General features: G+C 36.7%; 1 protein-coding gene across 1 annotated transcript in view; it reads right to left on the bottom strand.

Moving 5' to 3' along the window:
- The window catches only part of C2CD3 (C2 domain containing 3 centriole elongation regulator), a 144,084-nt gene that overhangs the window by 99,434 nt on the left and 23,953 nt on the right, over positions 1-20,697 (bottom strand). Inside the window, 3 exon segments of the mRNA XM_047690348.1 lie at positions 4,770-4,917; positions 13,978-14,106; positions 14,559-14,691. Of these exon segments, the coding sequence (XP_047546304.1) occupies positions 4,770-4,917; positions 13,978-14,106; positions 14,559-14,691 (410 nt within the window).

Below are 20,697 nucleotides of genomic sequence, written 5' to 3'. Positions count from 1 at the left end.
CAACAATAATACAATAATAACAATAATAACAGCCCCCTCACTGAAATGGACAGATCATCTAAGAAAATATCAACAAGGAAATAAAGGCTTTAAATGACACACTGGACCACCAAATGGACATCACAGATATATTCAGAGCATTCCATCCCAAAGCAACAGAATACACATTCTTCTCTAGTGCACATGGAACATTCTCTAAAACAGATCACATCCTGGGTCACAAATCAGGTCTCAACCGGTAACCAAAAGATTGGGAATCATTCCCTGCATATTTTCAGACCACAATACTCTGAAACTAGAATTCAATCACAAGAGGAAAGTTGGAAAGAACTCAAATATATGGAGGCTAAAGAGCATCCTACTAAAGAATGAATGGGTCAACCAGGAAATTAAGGAAAATTTTAAGAAATTCATGGGAACAAATGAAAATGAAAACACAACTGTTCAAAATCTTTGGGACACAGCAAAAGGCGGTCCCTGAGAGTAAAGTATAGTGATACAAACCTTTGTCAAGAAACAATGTCTCAAGTATACAACCTAAACCTACACCTAAACGAGGTGGAGAAAGAACAGCAAAGAAAGCCTAAACCCAGCAGGAGAAGAGAAATAATAAAGATTAGAGCAGACATCAATGAAATAGAAACCAAAAGAACAGTAGAACAAATCAATGAAACTGGGAGCTGGTTCTTTGAAAGAATTAATAAGATTCATAAACCCCTGGCCAGACTTATCAAAAAGAAAAGAGAAAGGACCCAAATTATAAAATCATGAATGAAAGAGGAGAGATCACAACCAACACCAAAGAAATACAAACAATTATAAGAACATATTATAAGCAACTATATGCCAGCAAATAGGACAATCTGGAAGAAATGGATGCATTCCTAGAGACATATAAACTACCAAAACTGAACCAGGAAGAAATAGAAAACCTGACCAGACCCATAACCAGTAAGAAATTAAAGGAGTCATCAAAAATCTCCCAACAAACGAGCCCAAGGCCAGATGGCTTCCCAGGGGAATTCTACCAAACATTTAAAGAAGAATTATACCTATTCTCCTGAAACTGTTCCAAAAAATAGAAATGGATAGAAACTTCCAAACTCATTTTATGAGGCAGCATTACCTTGATCCCAAAACCAGACAAAGACCCCATAAAAAGGTGACTTACCACTATCCTTGATTAACACGGATGCAAAATTCTCACCAAAAAACTAGCCAATAGGATCCAACAGTACATTAAAAGGATGATTCACCACGACCACGTGGGATTATTCCTGGGCTTGCAAGGTTGGTTCAACATCCACAAATCAATGTGATACAATACATTAATAAAAAGAAAGAACAAGAACTATATGATACTCTCAATAGATGCTGAAAAAGTATTTGACAAAGTACAGCATTCATTCTTTTTTTTTTTTTTTAAAGATTTTATTTATTTATTTGACAGAGAGAGATCACAAGTAGACGGAGAGGCAGGCAGAGAGAGAGAGAGAGGGAAGCAGGCTCCCTGCTGAGCAGAGAGCCCAACAGCATTCATTCTTGATCAAAACTCTTCACAGTGTAGGGATAGAGGGTACATACCTCAGTATCATCAAAGCCATCTATGAAAAATTCACAGTGAATATCATTCTCAATGGGGAAAAACTGAGAACTTTTCCCCTAAGGTCAGGAACATGGCAGGGATGTACATTATCACCACTGCTATTCAACATAGTACTAAAAGTCCTCGCCTCAGCAATCAGACAAAGAAATAAAAGTCATCCAAATTGGCAAAGAAGTCGTCTCTCAGTTTTGCAGATGATATGATACTTTATGTGGAAAACCCACAAGACTCCACTCCAAAACTGTGAGAAATCATACAGGAATTCAGTGAAGTGTCAGGATATAAAATCAATGCACAGAAATCAGTTGCATTTCTACACACCAACAGCAAGACAGAAGAAAGAGAAATTAAGGAGTTGATCCCATTTACAACTGCACCCAAAACCATAAGGTACCTAGGAATAAACCTAACCAAAGAGGCAAACAATCTGTACTCAGAAACTATAAAGTACTCATGAACGAAATTGAGGAAGACATGAAGAAATGGAAAAACGTTCTAGGCTCATGGATTGGAAGAACAAATATTGTGAAAATGTCTATGCTACCTAAAGCAATCTACACATTTAATGCAATCCCTATCAAAATACTATCAATTTTTTCCAAAGAAATGGAACAAATATATCTTAAAATACATTTTTATATTATATTATATTATTATATTTTATATTTTTATATCCTAAAATTCATAGGGAACCAGAAAAGACCCCAAATAGCCAGAGGAATGTTGAAAAAGAAAGCCAAAGTTGGTGGCATCACAATTCCAGACTTCAAGCTCTATTACAAAGCTGTAATCAAGACAGTATGGTACTGACAGAAAAAAAAAGACACAGATCAATGGAACAGAATAGAGGGCTTAGAAATAGACCCTCAACTCTATGGTAAACTAATCTTCAACAAAGCAGGAAAGAATGTCCAATGGAAAAAAAAAAAGCAGTCTCTTCAACAAATGGTGTTGGGAAAATTGGATAGCCACATGCAGAAGAATGAAACTGGACCATTTCCTTATACCACACACAAAAATAGACTCAAAATGGATGAAAGACCTCCATGTGAGACAGGAATCCATCAAAATCCTTAAGGAGAATACAGGCAGTAACCTCTTTGATCTCAGCTGCAGCAACTTCTTCCTAGAAAAATCACCAAAGGCAAGGGAAGCAAGGGCAAAAATGAACTACTGGGACTTCATCAAGATCAAAAGCTTTTGCACAACAAAGGAAACAGTCAACAAAACCAAAAGACAACTGACAGAATGGGAGAAGATATTTGCAAGTGACATATTGATAAAGGGCTAGTATCCAAAATCTATAAAAAATTTATCAAACGCAACACCCAAAGAACAAATAATCCCACCATGAAATGGGCAAAAGACATGAACAGACATTTCTGCAAAGAAGACATCAAGATGGCTAACAGACACATGAAAAACTGTCCACATCACTCAGCATCAGGTAAATACAAGTCAAAACCACAATGAGATACCACCTCACACCAGTCAGAATGGTAAAATTAACAAGTCAGGAAACAACAGGTGTTGGAGAGGATGCTGAGAAAGGGAAGCCCTCCTACACTGTTGGTGGGAATGCAAACTGGTGCAGCCACTCTGGAAAACAACATGGAGGTTCCTCAAAAAGTTGAAAATAGAGCTACCCTACGACCCAGCAATCACACAACTGGCTATCTACCCTAAAGATACAAATGTAGTGATCTGAAGGGCACGTGCACCTAAATGTTTATAGCAGCAAGGTGCACAAGAGCCAAACTAAGGAAAGAACCTAGATGTCGATCAAGAGATGAAAGGATAAAGAAGATGTGGTATATATGTACAATGGAATACTATGCAGCCATCAAAAGAAATGAAATCTTGCCATTTGCAATGATGTGGATGGAACTAGAGGGTGTTACACTAAGTGAAATAAGTCTATCAGAGAAAGACAGTTATCATATGATCTCTCTGATATGAAGAATTTGAGGGAGGGTGGGGAGTTGTTGGGAGTAGGGAAGATGAAACAAGATGGGATCAGGAGGGAGACAAGCCATAAGAGACTCTTAATGTCACAAAACAAACTGAGGTTGCTGGGGCTGGTGGGGGGTAGGGAAAGGGTGGCTGGGTTATAGACATTGGGGGAAGGTATGGTGAGTGTTGTGAAATGTGTAAGCCTGATGATCCACAGACCTGTACCCCTGGGGCAAATAATACATTATATGTTAATAAAAACAAAAAAATAGAAATAAAAATAACAGATAACATGTAAATTCCCTGTCATACCAAGAATGGGTAATAAATTTAAATTCTCTCTTTATCCCACAAGTAACAGAGTATCAGTGACGACTTTTAAAACAGAAAGTCATGAAATGCTAATAATTCATAATATCTTTTAAATTTATCTCTTCATTTCCAACCGCATTGCTGTCACTCTCATACATACCTCCAATAACCCAGTGGCTTCCTATCTCCTTCCAGGTATTCTCCTCTAAGTTAGCTCCCTAAATCATTGCTAGATTAACGTTCCTTAACCACCATTTTGATGTCATTTCTCCTCACCTGATATTCAAAGGCTTTCTGCAATATGCTAGGCTGCCTTACTGATGATGACTTTCCCACATATCTTCTCGTCAGTTCAAATTAGATCCCTTGGAGTGCACAAATTGCTTCTCTGGATGGGTCATTCTTTCTTTTACCATTTCATATCCTCTATCTCTCTAAATGCTTTTTTTTTTTTTTAAAGTAAACTCTATATATACTTAATGTGAGGCTAGAACTCATAACCTTGAGATCAAGAGTCCCATTGTACCAACTGAGCCAGCCAGCCACCTCTAAAATTCTTAACCTTACTAGGCCTGTCTCTCATCTATAAAATGACATGTACTCTTAATTTCAGGAAACAAACTGAGGGTTGCTAGAGGTTGGGGAGAGGGATAGGGTGGCTGGGTTACTGTGGAGGGCATATGCTATAGTGAGTGCTGTGAATTGTGTAAGACTGATGATTCACAGACCTGTACCCCTGAAACAATAATATATTACATATTAATTTTAAAAAAATTTTAAAAGGAAAAGAAAAAATGACATATATAAAATGTCTGGCAAGTGTAATATGCCTACACTTAATAATCTTATTAATAGTCTTGTTCTCTAATTTCCAAAGCTGTAGATTCAATGAACTTACAGGTGCCGTGTAAAATAAGCTCTCCAGGAGACTCTGGTCATACTGAGGATCATTCAGCTCACTGCTACAATACACATCACTCCCAGGAGATGGGGAATCTGGAGGAGAGCCAAGCCCATTCCAGTACTGACCCTGGGATAATTCAGCACTGTAGAGGTAAGAAAAACAAGCAAAAGGACATTAAAAGAAGTTTCAGGTTGAGCTATAGTTTTCTAATTGAAAACCTTCTAAAGTTCTAAACATTAAAGAAGATATGTTAAGCAAAAGACTCACATTAGGGAGAAGACTCTCTGATAAATATTTTCATATTATATTCTTCCTCTGGGATGCCAACAGCTAGTATTCAAAAATAAACTACTGACCCTGATTATGATCTCATTCATTTATTTAACAAACATTTTTCTTTTCTGGGCAGCTATTATGTGCCAGGCATGGTGTTAGGTCTTGAGTGATACAGGAGATGGTTAATTAACTTGCTCTACTCTACACTGCTTTAGGTCTAGCAGGGAGGAAAAGAAGGTAAAGAATGTATCTATAATTCAATGAGTTAAAGCTCATGCTGTTTTGTGAAGAATTCATAAATATGCCTTCTTCCATTAAGCAAAAATATGTATATTTAGGGTTAATTATGGCAAGATTAATTCCATGTGTGATATAGAAATAAGTAAAACAGTACCCTAACGTACAAAAGTTTGTAGATTTTTTTAAAAATTATTTTTATTAACATATAATGGACTATTTGCCCCAGAGGTACAAGTCTATGAATCATCGGCTTACACATTTCACAGTCCTCACCATAGCACATCCCCTCCCCAATGTCCATCACCCAGCCACTCCATCCCTATTCCCCCAACCCCCAGCAACCCTGTTTGTTTTCTGAGATTAAGCATCCCCAAAAGTTTGTAAATCGATAAGGAATATAAGCATACAAGTACATGTATACTTCATTTTTGTTTCTCCTAAAATAACTGGTACTGAATAGATACCTGTAAAGGACTTACTGAATTCTTAATGAACATGTTATTAAAAATAAAAGCAAAATTTATTAAATGTACCAGGCGCTGTGCTAAGTATTTGTTATTAATTCAACTTTGCTTCCCTTTCATGCTAGTTGCTATACTTTCTCCCCTTCTTTTTTTTAAATTTATTTAAGCAGTCTCTATACCCAACGTGGGGCTCAAACTCAAGACCCTGAGATCAAGAGTCACATGCTCTTTTAACTGAGCCAGTCAGGTGCCCCATTTCTGTCTTTAATTTCTCAAGAGAATAGCATATAATTACTACCTTCAAATTAGATCATGTTCCTACATTTTTTGGAAAAAACAGATACTCAATAAATGTTCCTTTTCTCACTTTTTTAAATCTAAAGCAGGGTTTCTCAAATTTAGCACTACTTCAACCGTCGTTCAAATAATTCTTGGTCATTGGGAGCTATCCTGTACATTTTGTAACCCTCTAAACATTACGAAATGTGCCATGGGGCTGGGAGTAGGAGAGAATTGCCCCTCAGTTGAGAACTACTGATGTATAGAAATCTCTCTCTCAAAGGTAAGAATAGCTCTCTAACTACTACAACCCAACTAACAACTTCGCAAACACAGGGCTTCTCTAGCTCCAGAGCACTGTTCCTTTTTGAAGCTCTACTTCTTGGCATTTTACATAACGATCACTTGCTATTTATAGTTCCCCCTCACTTGGTTACTCCTTTTTTCCCTCCACTGCACACCTTTGAAATTATCAAGATCACCACTGTTCAGTATTCAGTCTTCCCCATTTAATTTTTTTTTTCAGTTAACACTTCTTTGAACTTACTCTACTGTCTACAACACATTAAAAGGCCATGCTGAATTAAAATGGTGAGAGCAAGCATCTTTTGTTTCTAATCTTACAGGAAAAGCTTTCAGTGTTTCATCATTAACTATGATGTTTGTGTGGGCTAGTCATTTATGGCCTTTGTTATTATTTGAGGTACACTGCTCCCCCCGCCCCCTTTAAGATTTTATTTATTCTGGAAAGAGAGAATGAGAGATCATGGAGCCTGATCCAGAGCTTGATCTCAGGACCCTGAGGCATGACCTGAGCCCAAACCAAGAGTCAGATGCTTAACTGACTGAGCCACCCAGGCACCCATGGTACACTGGTTCTATACCCAGTTTGTTGGGAGGTTTTATCATGAATGGGTGTTGAATTCTATCAAATGCTTTTTCTGTATTTATTGAGAGGATCATATGACATTTATGCTTCTTTTTGTTAATACAGTGTATCACACTTACTGATTTGTGGCTGTTGAACTGTTTCTGCACCCCTGGAACAAATTCTACTTGATCATGGTATATGATCATTTTAATGTACTGTTGAGCTTATTTGCTACTTTGGTGAAGACTTTTGCATCTATGTTCATCAGGGATACTAGCCCATAATTTTCTTTTCTTGCAGCGTCTTTGTCTGGCTTTAGCAGCAAGGTAATGCTGGCCTTGTGAAATGAGTTTGGATGTGTTCCCTCCTCTTCTGTGTTTTGGAAGAGTTTGAGGAGTGGTACTAGTTCTTTACATGTTCGGTAAAACTCACTAGTGGCGCCATCTAGTCTCAGACTTCAATTTGCTAGGAGATTTTTGATTACTCATTTAATCTCCTTACTAGTAATCAGTCTGCTCAGGTGTCTATTTCTGCATGATGCAGTTTTGACAGCTGTATATTTCCAGGAATTTACCAATTTCTTTTAGGTTTTCCAATTTGTTAAGGCATGTAATTTTTCATGGTAGTTTCTTATGATTGTACTTCTCTGGTATCAGTTATAATGTCTCCGATTTCATTTATAATTTTAAGTCCTCTCTTTTTGTTTTCACAAGTCTAATAGTTTATCTATTCAAAAAAAAAAAAAAACCCCAGCTCTTAGTTTCATTGATCTTTTATATTATCTTTGTAGTCTATTTCATTTGTTTCCACTCTGATTTTTGTTCTTTCCTTCCACCAACTTTGGGCTTCGTCTGTTCTTTCTCTAAGTTCCCTGAGGTATAAATTTAGTTATTTTACTTGAGATCTTTCTTATTTTTTAATATACACACGTATGCTATTGATTTTCTTCATAGGTCTGCTTTTGCTGCGTCCCGTAACTTTTGGTACATTGTGTTTCCAGTTTCCTCTGTCTCAAGTTACTTTGATTTCCCTGTTGATTTCTTCTTTGACCCACTGGTTGTTCAGGAACATGTTGTTTAATTTCCACACACTTGTAAATTTTCTAGTTTTCTTTTTGTAATTGATTTTTAATTTCATACTACTGTGGTCAGAAAAAAATGCCCACTATTTTAATCTCCTTAAATGTATTAATAACTGTTTTATGGCCCAGTAGATGATCACAGAGAATGTTCCATGTGTGTGTGAGAAAAATATGTATTTTGCTCCTATTAGGTGGAAAGTTCTATATATGTATATCAGGTCCATCTGTTTGTGTCATTTAAGTCCAGGATTTCCTTATTGATATTCTGTCTGGATGATCTATCCATTGTGGGATGTGGGATTTAAAGTTCCTTGCTATTATTGTGTTGTTGTCTCTCCATTTGGATTTACTAACATTTGCTTTATGTATTTGGCTGCATCAATATTTACATTTATATCCTCTTGAGGAATTGACCAACTATCACTCTATCATGACTTTCTTTACCTCTTGTTATAGTTTTTGGCTTAAAGTCTATTTGTCTGACCTAAGAATAGCTACCCCAAACTCTCCTTTGGTTTCCACTTGCATGAAATCCCTTCATTTTGAGCTTATAAATCCTTAAAGTCTCCTGCAGGCTGCATATAGTTGGGTCTTATTTTTTTACCCATTCAGTACTCTCTCTATTCTGGTTGGATACTTTAGTCTACCTACATTTAAAACAATTATTGATAGGTATGAACTTACTACTATCATTTTGTTAACTGCTTCCTGGTTGATTTGTAGTTCCTTTCTTGTTCTCTTCCTTTGTGATTTGATGATTCACTGGAGTGGCATGTTTTAATTCCTTTATATTTTACATATTTTACTATACACTTTTGCTCTGTGGTTACCATGAGGCTTACATATTTATAATAGCCTATTTTAGGGTGATAAACCAACACACATACAAAAGTTCCCCTACCTCATTCTCAATTTTTGATGTCACACTTTGTAGCTTTATATCATGTATCCATTAACCAATTATTATAGTTAAATTTATTTTTAATACTTTGTCTTTTAGCCTTCATATTAGATTTATAAGTGAATTACCCACCACCATTGTAGTATTACAGTATTCTCAGTTTAACTATTTATTTACCTTTAGCCATAAGTTTTAGAATTTTGTATGTTTTCTTGTTACTGCTTAGCATCTTATTATTTCAGCTTGAAGAATTTCCTTTAATGTTTTTTGTAAGGTTAGTCTAATGGTCATTAAGTCCTTCAGCTTGTGTTTATCTGGAAAATTCTTTATCTTCCCTTCCATTCTGAAGGACAGCTTTGCCAGGTACAGTATTCTTGGCTGGCAGTTTTTTTTCTTTCAGCACTTTCAAATATATAATCCCACTGCCTTCTGGTCTGCAGGGTTTTTTTCTGTTGTTCTTTCTAAAGACTTATCTATTTATTTGAGAGAGGCAGGGGAGGGGCAGAGGGAGAGAGAGAGAATCTCAAGCAGACTCCCCACTGTGTGTGGAGCCTGACACTGGGCTTGATCTCATGACCCTGAGATCATGACCTGAGTTGAAATCATGAGACGGACGTTTAACTGACTGAGCCACCCAGGCACCTCTAGTTTACAGGTTTTGCTGAAAAATCTGCTAAAAGTCTTATGGGGTATCCCCTGTCAATAACAAGTTGCTTTTTGCTCTCTACTTTTAAGATTCTCTCCTTTTAAACTTTGACAATTTAATTATCTTGTGTTACAGTATGGGTCTCTTTTGATTCATCTAACTTAAAACTCTCTGGGATTCCTGATTCTGGATGTCTGTTTCTTTCCTCAGGTTAGGGAAATTTTCAGCCATTATTTCTTTGACTATTTTTGCTCCTTTCTCTCTCTCTCACCTTCTTCTGGGACTCCTATAATGTGTATGCTGGTCTCCTGGTTTCTCATAAGTCCCTTATGCTATCTAAACTCCCTTCATTCTTTTTTCTTTTTGTATCTCTAACTGAATTCCACTGCTTTGTTTTTGAGTTTGCTGATTCTTTCTTTCCTTTGATCTAGTTTGCTGCTGAACCCCTCTCAAATTTTTCAGTGAGTTATTGTGTTCTTTAGCTCTATGATTAGTTTGGTACTTTTTTTTTTTTTAAAGATTTTATTTATTTGACAGACAGAGATCACAAGTAGGCAGAGAGGCAGGCAGGGGGTGGTGGGGGGAGAAACAGTCTGAGCAGAGAGCCTGATGCGGGGCTCAATCTCAGGACCCTGAGATCATGACCCGAGCCAAAGGCATAGGTTTTAACCCACTGAGCCACCCAGGCACCCCAGTTTGGTACTCTTTATGACTGTTATTTTTAATTCTCTGTCAGGTAACTCACTTATCTCTGCTTCCCTAAGATCTATTTCTGGATATTTATTCTGTCCTTTTGTTTGGAACATATTCTTTTGTTTCTTCATTTTCTTTGACTTTCTCTGTTGAATTCTGCATATTAGACAAAACAGTCACCTGTCTCAGTCCTGTTGTAATGACCTGACAGACAGTTCTGACCTGTTTCTATTCTTGACAGTAGGAGATAAACCTCATCAATTAGTTTGGCTCCCAAGCCCCTACCTGCCTCATAAATTTTTCTGATTGTCCAAGCCTCCTCCATTGTTCTTAGTAGATCCCAGTAGTTGAGGGCATGCAAAGACCTACTATTGTCCCAAACAGGAGGATCAAAGTCAGTGCCTAGATGCACTCTGATTGAAAGCTGAACCCCAAATAGCAGCTGGGAAAGTGTGTATTATTATGAGTCACATGAATGCAAGCCCCACTGGCTTTCGAATTAAGTGTTTTCAGAGCCCATACCTCTAGTGGGAGGCTTAAAAGTTGAGGCACTAAATGTGGGGTCCAAATCCTTCACTCTTTAAGTAAAGTCAGGATGTAGAGATTCCCTCTTGACTATATAGTACTACACTGGGGGTTTTAAAAAAGTTTCATTTAGACACAATTTACGTAAGATACAATTCACTCAAAGTGAGTAATTCAGTTTTTTTGTATATTTACAGATATGAACAACCATCACCAGAGTCACTTTAAAACCTTAAAAAGAAACTACCCACTAGCTATTATCACTTATCCTCCCATCATACCCAGGGATAAAGAACCCACTAATCTACTTTCTTTTCTCTAGATTTGTCTATTTTGTATGTTTCATATAAATGGACTCACAAAATATGTTCTCTTTTGTGACTAGCTTCTTTCATTCAGTGTTTCATTCAATGTTCATCCATGCTAGAGCATGTTATCAGTAATTTATTACATTTTCTGGCCAAATAATATTACATTTTATGAATATATTACTTTTTTACATTCATTCATCTCATGAACATTTTAACTATAATGAATAATGCTGCTATGGAAATTCATGTACATGTTTTTGCATGGATGTAGCTTTCATTTCCCTTTGGTGTATATCTAGGAGCTGAACTGCTAGGTCATATGTTAACTCTACATATAATAGTTTGAGAAAGTGGTGAACTATTTTCCAAAGTAGTACACCATTTTACACTGCTGTAAGCACTGTATGAAGGTTCCAAATTCTCCACATCCTCACCAATTTTACTACCTGATTTTTTTTTTTAACTACCTGATTTTTTAATTCAAGCCATCCTGGTGCTTATGAAGTGGTATCTCATTGTGGTGATATGCGTTTCCCTGAGAACTAATGGTGCTGACATCTTTTCATGCATATATTAGCCATTTCACTATCTTCTTGGGAAAAATCTCTATTTAGATCCTTTGCTCATATTTTTAATTGACTGGTTCTTTAATTATTAAGTTGTATGAATTCTTTATATACTCTAGATATAAATCCTTTATCAGATTTGCAAATATTTTCTGCCATTCTATGACCCTTTTACTTTCTTAACAATGTCCTTTGAAGCACAAACATTTTTTATTTTAATTAACTCTAATTTATCTGGGTTTTTTGTTGCTTCTCCTTTTGGTGTCATATTAAAGAATCTTTTTCTGAATCCAAGGTCATAAAAATTTACCTCTGTATTTCTGCTAAGAGCTGTACAATTTTAGTTCTTCCATTTAGCCATTTTATCCATTTTGAATTCTTTTTTATATATGGCTTGAGATAATGATCCAACTTCATTTTTTTGGCATGTAGCTGGCCAGTTGTCCCAACAGTATTTGTTGAAATGACTATTCTTCACAAATTGGTCTTGATATCCTTATATTAGTCAACCACAGACATAGGTTCCTTCCTTCCTTACTCCCTCCATTCCTCTTCCTTCCTTCCTTCCATTATGTTCAGTTAGCCAACATACAGTATACATCATTAGTTTTTGATGTAGTGTTCAATGATTCATTAGTTGTATATAACACCTATTACTCTTCACTACATGTGCCCACTTAATACCCATCACCCGGCCACACCTACCCTCCACTCCCCTCCATTCTGTAACCCTCAGCTTGTTTCCCAGAGTCCAGAGTCTCTAGTGGTTTGTCTGACATAGGTTTATTTATAAGCTCATTTCTATTCCATTGATTTATATGTCTTGTCCTTATGTCAGTACCAAATGGACCTGTTATTTCTTTGTACTAAGTTTTAAAATAAGGAAGTGTGAATGGCACCTGGGTGGTACAGTCAGTTAAGCATTCAACTCTTGGTTTTGGCTCAGTTTGGGATCTCAGGGTAGTGAGATTAAGCCATGCGTCTGGCTCCTTACTTAGTGTGGAGTCTGCTTAAGACCATCTTACCTTCTGCCCCTCCCCTCATAAATAAAAAAAATCTTTAAAAATAAAATAAGGATGTGTGAATCCCCCTAATTTTCTTTTTTTTTTTTTAAGATTTTATTTATTTATTTGACAGAGAGAGATCACAAGTATACAGAGAGGCAGGCAGAGAGAGAGAGGGAAGCAGGCCTCTTGCTGAGCAGAGAGCCCGATGCGGGACTCGATCCCAGGACCTGAGATCATGACCTGAGCCGAAGGCCGTGGCTTAACCCACTGAGCCACCCAGGCGCCCCCCTAATTTTCTCTTTTTAAAGACTGGGCTATTCTGGGTCCCTTGCAATTTCACAGGAATTTTAGAATCAGTTTATTAATTTCTACAAAGAAGTCAGTTACAATACTGATAGGGATTGCACTGAATCATGAACTTGGGATTTTTGTACTTATTTAGATCTTTTAAAATTTCTTTTAATAATAATGTCTTGTAGTTGCAGAGTTTAGGTTTTACACTTCTTTTGTTAAATTTTTCCTAAGTGTTATTATTGCTATTATAAATGGAATTTTTTCTTAATTTCATTTTTGGATTGCTCATTGCAAGTATATAGAAATACAATTGATTTTTGTGTATTGATCTCATATCCTGCAATCTTCCAGAATTTATTAGTTCTAATATTTTTTTAGTGGATTCTTTAAGATTTTCTACATACCAGTTCATGTCATCTGTGAATATAGTTGTACTTCTTCCTTTCCAATTTGGATGCCTCTTTTTTTTTCCTGCCTAATTACATAGGCAACATAGGCTATATAAGAGACATACTAAGACCCCGAATTAACTTGTGTTTGCTTAAAATCTGAGGTTTTTAAAAAATTTATTTATTTGAAAGAGAGAGAGTTGGAGGGGGAGCAGAGGGAGAGAGAGATAAAGAATCTCAAGCAGACTCCCTGCTGTGGTGGAGCCCAACACGGGGCTCAATCTCAAAATCCTGAGATGGTTACTTGAGCTGAAACCAAGAGTTGGGCACTTAATCGATTAAGCCACCCAGAAGCCCCTAAAGTCTGAGTTTTTAAAATTATACCCTAATAATGGTGTTGAAGATAAAGTTGGGAGATAAGAATGGAAAGGTGGGCTGGAGACCATTCTGTAAATGAAGCTAAGAATAAAAGGCTAAAGACTAGATTTTTACTTAGTAGGTAATAAATAGTGATTTTTATTTAGTATGCAATGAGTAACCAAGGGAATGACTTGGCTACTCCATGGAAGTATTGCTTTCAGAAGATAAATCTGTTAACAATATACACAATGAATTGATGGAAGAATTTAAAAAGAAGAAAGATAGTTAAAAGTCCTTACCTGCCCAATAGCAGCTGTATAGCTCTGGTATCATCTTTTGTGTCATGTTTCCAAAATGTATTCTCAGTTGGAGGAAGGAGGTGATCTGCTATGTGGTCTTTAAACTGGTCCCTAGACAAGGCTTTGATTCTGTGGTGTGGAAAAGTACTTTTCTGAGTGGCTAATATACAGGAAAAATCTAAATCGGCATTAACTGAGCTAAGAGATAGTACATGGAGATGATTCAACATGGAACACTTAACATCCTTCAGACATAACAACCTTAAATATATACAAAAGTTCACAATTTACAAAGCCCTTTTCTACCTTAGACTCTAATTTCATCTCTGTAAGAGAGGAAGGAAAGAATATCTCCATTATACATATAAGCATGCCAGTTCACAGGGAGCAAAGAATTTAACCATTTACACATTTAGCAAGTACCAGTACTATGTCTAGATTGTGAGTATATAAACTCCTAGTTTAGGCTTCCTTTTCACCACATTAAGAATTATTTGCTAAGTCTATAACTTAACAAAAAATATACATCAGCAACAATTAAGAAATGAACTGTTGGGAATCATCTTTATTCTGTAACTTACTGTGTTGAGGCATTAAGAAAATCTTCCTTCATAGGAGGATGAACTTCATCCAACAACATGCTAGTATCTGGGCTTGATTTCATTGTAGAGATCACCATGGCATTACGCAGTTTATCACCTTGTTCTAACAGTGCTGAAGAAGGCAAAAGCAGAACATGGAAAATCTAAAATCCAACAGCAATACCTTCAATATTCAGCACCTTTCCATCTATGACAAGACTTAACATATTGTAAGACTTAGCATATTGTAATGACTTACCTGTTTTTTTTTAAATTTTTAATTTCTTTTCAGTGTAACAGTATTCATTTTTTTTTGCACCACACCCAGTGATCCATGCAATCCTTGCCCTAATACCCACCACCTGGTTCCCCCAACCCCCCACCCTCCGCCCCTTCAAAACCCTCAGATTGTTTTTCAGAGTCCATAGTCTCTCATGGTTCATCTCCCCTTCCAATTTCCGTCAACTCCCTTCTCCTCTCCATCTCCCCTTGTCCTCCATGCTATTTGTTATGCTCCACAAATAAGTGAAACCATGTGATAACTGACTCTCTGCTTGACTTATTTCACTCAGCATAATCTCTTCCAGTCCCATCCATGTTGCTACAAAAGTTGGGTATTCATCCTTTCTGATGGAAGCATAATACTCCATAGTGTATATGGACCACATCTTCCTTATCCATTCGTCCGTTGAAGGGCATCTTGGTTCTTTCCACAGTTTGGCGACCGTGGCCATTGCTGCTATGAACATTGGGGTACAGATGGCCCTTCTTCTCACTACATCTGTATCTTGCTTTTCCTACTAGTTTGAGAATTTCTTAAGGACACTCACTTTACAAGAGACAGTTTACAGAGCTTCTATGAGAGGACTGTTTTAAATGCTGGCATTACAGCAGTGAATGGAATTTGTTCTGGAGGGAGGTCAGTCTCCAGAGTTGTTATACAATGGGAATCATTACATGAATGCACTGACTTTTCCAATTGGTTTTTATACATATTAACATCAATAATGTCTACATAATTTATTTTTATATCCAGAGACCATACTGAATTCTATTATTTGCAATAGTTAATGTCACTATTATCCAAAAAACACTAACATCTATACCAGTTATAACTTTTAGAAGCTACAGTGTTTACCTATTCCAAATTCATACTTTTATGAAGAATGCCAAAAAATTTCCATGACTTGTCTAAGATGATACAGCAGTTAATAGAAAAGTTAGGATGAAGTCTTCAGACTTTCTGATAAAATCTACCCCATCCCTGAGTAAAAATAACAATAACAACAGCAATAATAATTTACTGAACTCTCAAACACATGCTGGGCACTACTCTGTGTATATTATATTAAATATATTCACTCATTTATTCCTCCTAACAATTCTCTGAGATGGATACTACTATTTCATCTTCTAGATTAAGAAAATTGAGACAGAGAGGATATATAACTTGCTCAAGTTATACACACCGTATAACCAGAATGATCACAGCCTATAATTTTATTTATTGTTATTATTTTTTAAGACTTTAGCTTTTTCAGTAATCTCCACACCCAGTGCAGGGCTCAAACTCACAACCCTGAAATCAAGAGTTTCATGCTCCACCAAACTGTCCCAGCTCGGTGCCCCACATCCTATGATTTTAATCACTATACTACATATAACCCCACTTTAGTTCTTAGACATCTTTTAAAAAGCTTAGGGCCAGTGGCATTATTCCAAGGAACAGTGGGAAATATTTTTTTCTTGAGGTTCCACAGTTGCTTTGGAGGTAACTGAGACTAGACACCAATTGTCCATTCTCTTAGTCTAGTTTTATAGCTTCTAAAACGAAAGATATAGGGGCACCTGGGTGGCTCAGTTGGTTGGGTGGATATCTAACTCTTGGTTTCTGCTCAGATCATGATCTCAGGGTTGTGGGATGGAGCCCCACCTAGGGCCTGTGTTGGGCATAGAGACTGCTTTGGATTCTCTCTCTGTTCCCCCACCCCTCAGCACCCTGTCCTACACACATATGCATACATGCACTTCCTCTCAAGAAAGGAGGAGGAGGAGGCGATGATGATGATGATGATACGGTGGTCAGGCCAAGAAAAAAAAAAAGAAGCCAAGAAGATCCATAAACATCTAACATTTGTTAGTACAAAGAATTCAAAATCTATCTTACAAAGTAAAAAAAAAAAAAATCTGAAATATCACATATTCAGTGACAATACAACTAAATTAAAAGAAAATAAAGATCAACCATTTAGAATTCTAAGATAATTCTCCCCAAGATTCCCGACTCTAGTGTACATATATCTCCTCTCTGATTAAAACACTCATCTACAGGTACTGCTTTAAAGGGATTTTACAGATGTAAAATCAGTTCCAAATTAGTCAATCTTAAGATAGGGAGATCATTTTGATAGTCCAAACCTTTTAAAAGCAGAGTTTTCTCTGGCCATTTGCAGGTTATGTCAACAGAGATTTGAAGCACGAGAAAGATTTAATGTATCATCACTGTCTTGAAGATGGAAGGGACCACGTGGGAAGAGATGCAGGTGGCCTCTAGAAAGTTAACAGTGCCTTGCAGCTTATAGCAAGGAAATGGGACCTCAGTCCTATGACTGCAAAGAACTGAATTCAGTCAACAAGAATGAAATTGGGACTGCATTTTCCCCCAGCACTTACAGATGAGAATTTAGCTTGGTCGATATCCGATACCTTAAGCAGAAAACCTAACCATACCTTGTTGGACTTCTGAGCCACAGAACTGTGAGCTAATAAGTGGATGTTGTTTTAACCCATTAAATTTGTGGTAATTTGTCATGCAGCAACAGAAAACTAATATGTCCATTAATGCCACTACCCCGGAATATTGTTATAGTTTTTAAAATCTATGCATAAATACACATGTATTTATATATATATATATTTCCTCTTTTGCAAAAACATGTATACTGTTTTAAAATTGTTTTTCACTTAATATACATTAACTTTTTTCTATGTAAATAATGGCTGCACAAATTCATTCAGAATTCATTGTATTTTTTATTTAAGATTTTATTTACTTATTTGACAGAGAGAGAGAGAGAGCACAAGCAGGTGAAGCAGCAGAGGGAGAGGGAGAAGCAGACTCCCCGATGAGCAGGAAGCCAGGGTCTGGGGATCACACAACCCAAGCCGAAGGCAGATGCTTAACCAACTGAGTCACCCAGGCGCCTGTTTTTTTTTCTTTTTAATCTCTGAGATTCAGCAAAAAATGGCTATCTTGTTTACTCAATGAGAAAGCGTAAGGAAAACATGGTCTTGCTAGCATTGGAAATTTGGCTGAAGATTGCTATGTGACCAGAAACTTTCTTTTAGTTTCTAGTTGGCCCTTGGCTTTACTCAATATAAAGTTCTTCAAACGAGGTGGGCACATTCAAATGTTTTATGAATAAAGTGGATAATAACAAGCTGTGTTGATAATAAACCTCACCTGACTTCAGGACCATGAGGAAAACCAGTTTTTCTATCAATACTCAAAATGTTTTTGGAGAGATAATATCCTTGGTACCTTAACCATACCCAACTATCTTCAACTCCTTAAACACAATACTTCCTTCGTATTCTCAAAGCTCTGGGTATTTAACTCCATCAAATAATTTCTCACTCGGTATTATAATTATCTATCTCATCCAATGAACTTTGAGACAAGGGATTGGTTCTTGTTGAGTTTTGTATCATCAGTGTCTCATACAGTGCCTAGTATATATCAGCCATTAAATAAAATGTTCTTCCACTGTTGCTTATATCAGACCTAATTGTACTGTATCTGCTTTAGAGTCAGTTTCCTTTACTAGACTGAATTCCTTAAGGTCAAAGACTGTATTTTATTTATCACTGCAACCCCAATACTCAAAACAATGACTGATCTAAAAGACTGGTCAGTGTTCTGTTTTGACTCACTCAAAAGTTACTTCTTAAATTAAACTGGGCTTGAAGTTTTTATCCCATTAAAAAATTCCTCTGGGAATGGTAATATTTCAAAAGGGACTTAAACAGTCATTTACATCTAAATGGTAAAAAGTACTTAAAGATACTTTCCATAAGCAGGTTTTAAAAAGGAAATAAACATTGAGGAAAACAAGTAGGACAAATCTGAGCACAGGTGGTCCATTCACTAGCCTCCAAGTGGTTTGGCAGTTGAAACAGCCATTCTTGGAAACGCTTTTCTAAAGTTTGAGGCATGGTAACAAAAAAACATCTGACCTCCCCTTCTCAAGGGAAGCTGGTACCTACACTCTAAGAGCTCTCATGGCAACCAGCCTGTACTTCAACTCAATAATCACTCCCTGAACACAAAAGAAGGCACCCAGGTGAGTCCAGGACAAATGTTTCCCTTGTTTATTACCCACATGGCTCAGGCACAGCTCTTGTTAAACACAAGGAGATGAACAGCTTCTGGTTTTTGGTCCAACTCCTTGCTATCTATTCCAAACCCAATTCTCAAAAGCAGGATGTGTAGTTTGTTTAATAAATACTAGCTGGTTCACTAATTCAGCCCTGTACCCCTTTTCTGGCGTCATGTCAGTCCAATAAAGACCAGGAAGATATTTATATTTAAGTATTTGTTAGATCCCTCTCACAATCTCAGCTCTAGACCTACTTACTAGTATGAGCGACTTAGTCTTAGTCTTCCAGAATCTTGTGGCTGGATCTTAAAAGATCCTATCTGTCCATTTGATGATTCAATACAATCTGTAAAAGTCCTGACAGGATGGTTAGCTAGCTCCTCTTTTCCGGGGATAGAGAATCCACTACCTCTTGAAGCTGTCCTTTCCCATTCTGCACAGGTGTTATTATTAACTCAGACTGAGTCATAATCTGTCTTGTTACATCTGTAAGCCAACTGATCCTCATAACTCTCAGGGAAGAGGCTGCACACTGGCAGCCCGTGGACTGTACTTGTCATATTTTGTTTGGCCTCAACAGTTGGCCAGCAAAGTCTTGATTTAAGGAAAAAAGAAAAAAAAAAAAAGGCTGGCTTAGGTAAACAATGAACTTACAGTAGGATAAAGTAGAGGACCTTACCTTAGAGTCTAACTAGAGCTGAAGAGCAGCTTCCCCTTTGATAGGACAGGAGCTTCCTAATTCTGAGCCTGTGTTTTCATTTTAGAATGGTTATAACAATCCCTATCTCACTTGGTTTTTGTAAGATTATGTGTATAAGGCACTTGGCATAGTAATTAGCATACAATGAATGCTCACTAAATGGTAGCCTCTTGTAAAGATAAATATCTCTTGGTAGTCCTTTCATAAACGTAGTTATTTTCCTTAAAAGGAACTCATTTTCTTTAGATCTTTACTCTCATATTACCTTCTTAATGAGCTTTTCCTTTGCCAACCTATGTAAAACTAACATCCCCTCCTCTTATGTGCCCTGCTTCGTTTTTTTTCCCACTGCCATTATCACCATCTAACACTACATACTTACTTATTTATCCAGTTTATCATTGGTCTTCCCATCTAGGATATAAGATCCATAGGGCAGAAATTTTTGTTTTCATTTAAATTACTGTATTCCTGACGCCTAGAAGAATGCCAGACATTTGATAGGTACTAAATAAGTAACTGCTTAATGAGTGAACAAATAATCTTTCTCAAAGTCTGGTGCCTAAGCAAAATATTGCAGGTGTGAGCTGACAAGTACAAACAGTATAGTAAAATGGAACAATTTGTTCTTGTTAATGTAGCCTAGGATTGTACTGAAGGTTAAAATTAATACACTATCTAAGAGACTCTTAACTATAGGAAACAAATTAAAGGTTGCTGGAGAGGAGGTGGGTGGGGGGATGGGGTAACCTGGGTGATGGGCATTAAGGAGGGCACTTGATGTAATGAGCACTGGATGCTATATGCAATTGATAAATCACTGAATTATATCTATGAAACTAATAATACACTATATGTTAAATAATTGAATTTAAATAAAATTTAAAAAATAAAAAAGATTATAATCACAGTATATTTTCAAAAACAGGGGATCGCAGACATTTCAGTTGAAAAAAAAAAAAGGAACAGAATGTCTTTCTTCATGAAAAAAATATCCTTACTAATGTAAATTTTGTACCCAAATAGTTATTTTAGAGATTTTTCTACTAACGCTGCAGAT

This window comes from Lutra lutra, chromosome 10 (genome assembly GCF_902655055.1).
Source record: "Lutra lutra chromosome 10, mLutLut1.2, whole genome shotgun sequence".
Classification (NCBI taxonomy): domain Eukaryota; kingdom Metazoa; phylum Chordata; class Mammalia; order Carnivora; family Mustelidae; genus Lutra; species Lutra lutra.
This window is presented reverse-complemented; position numbering and strand designations above follow the sequence as displayed.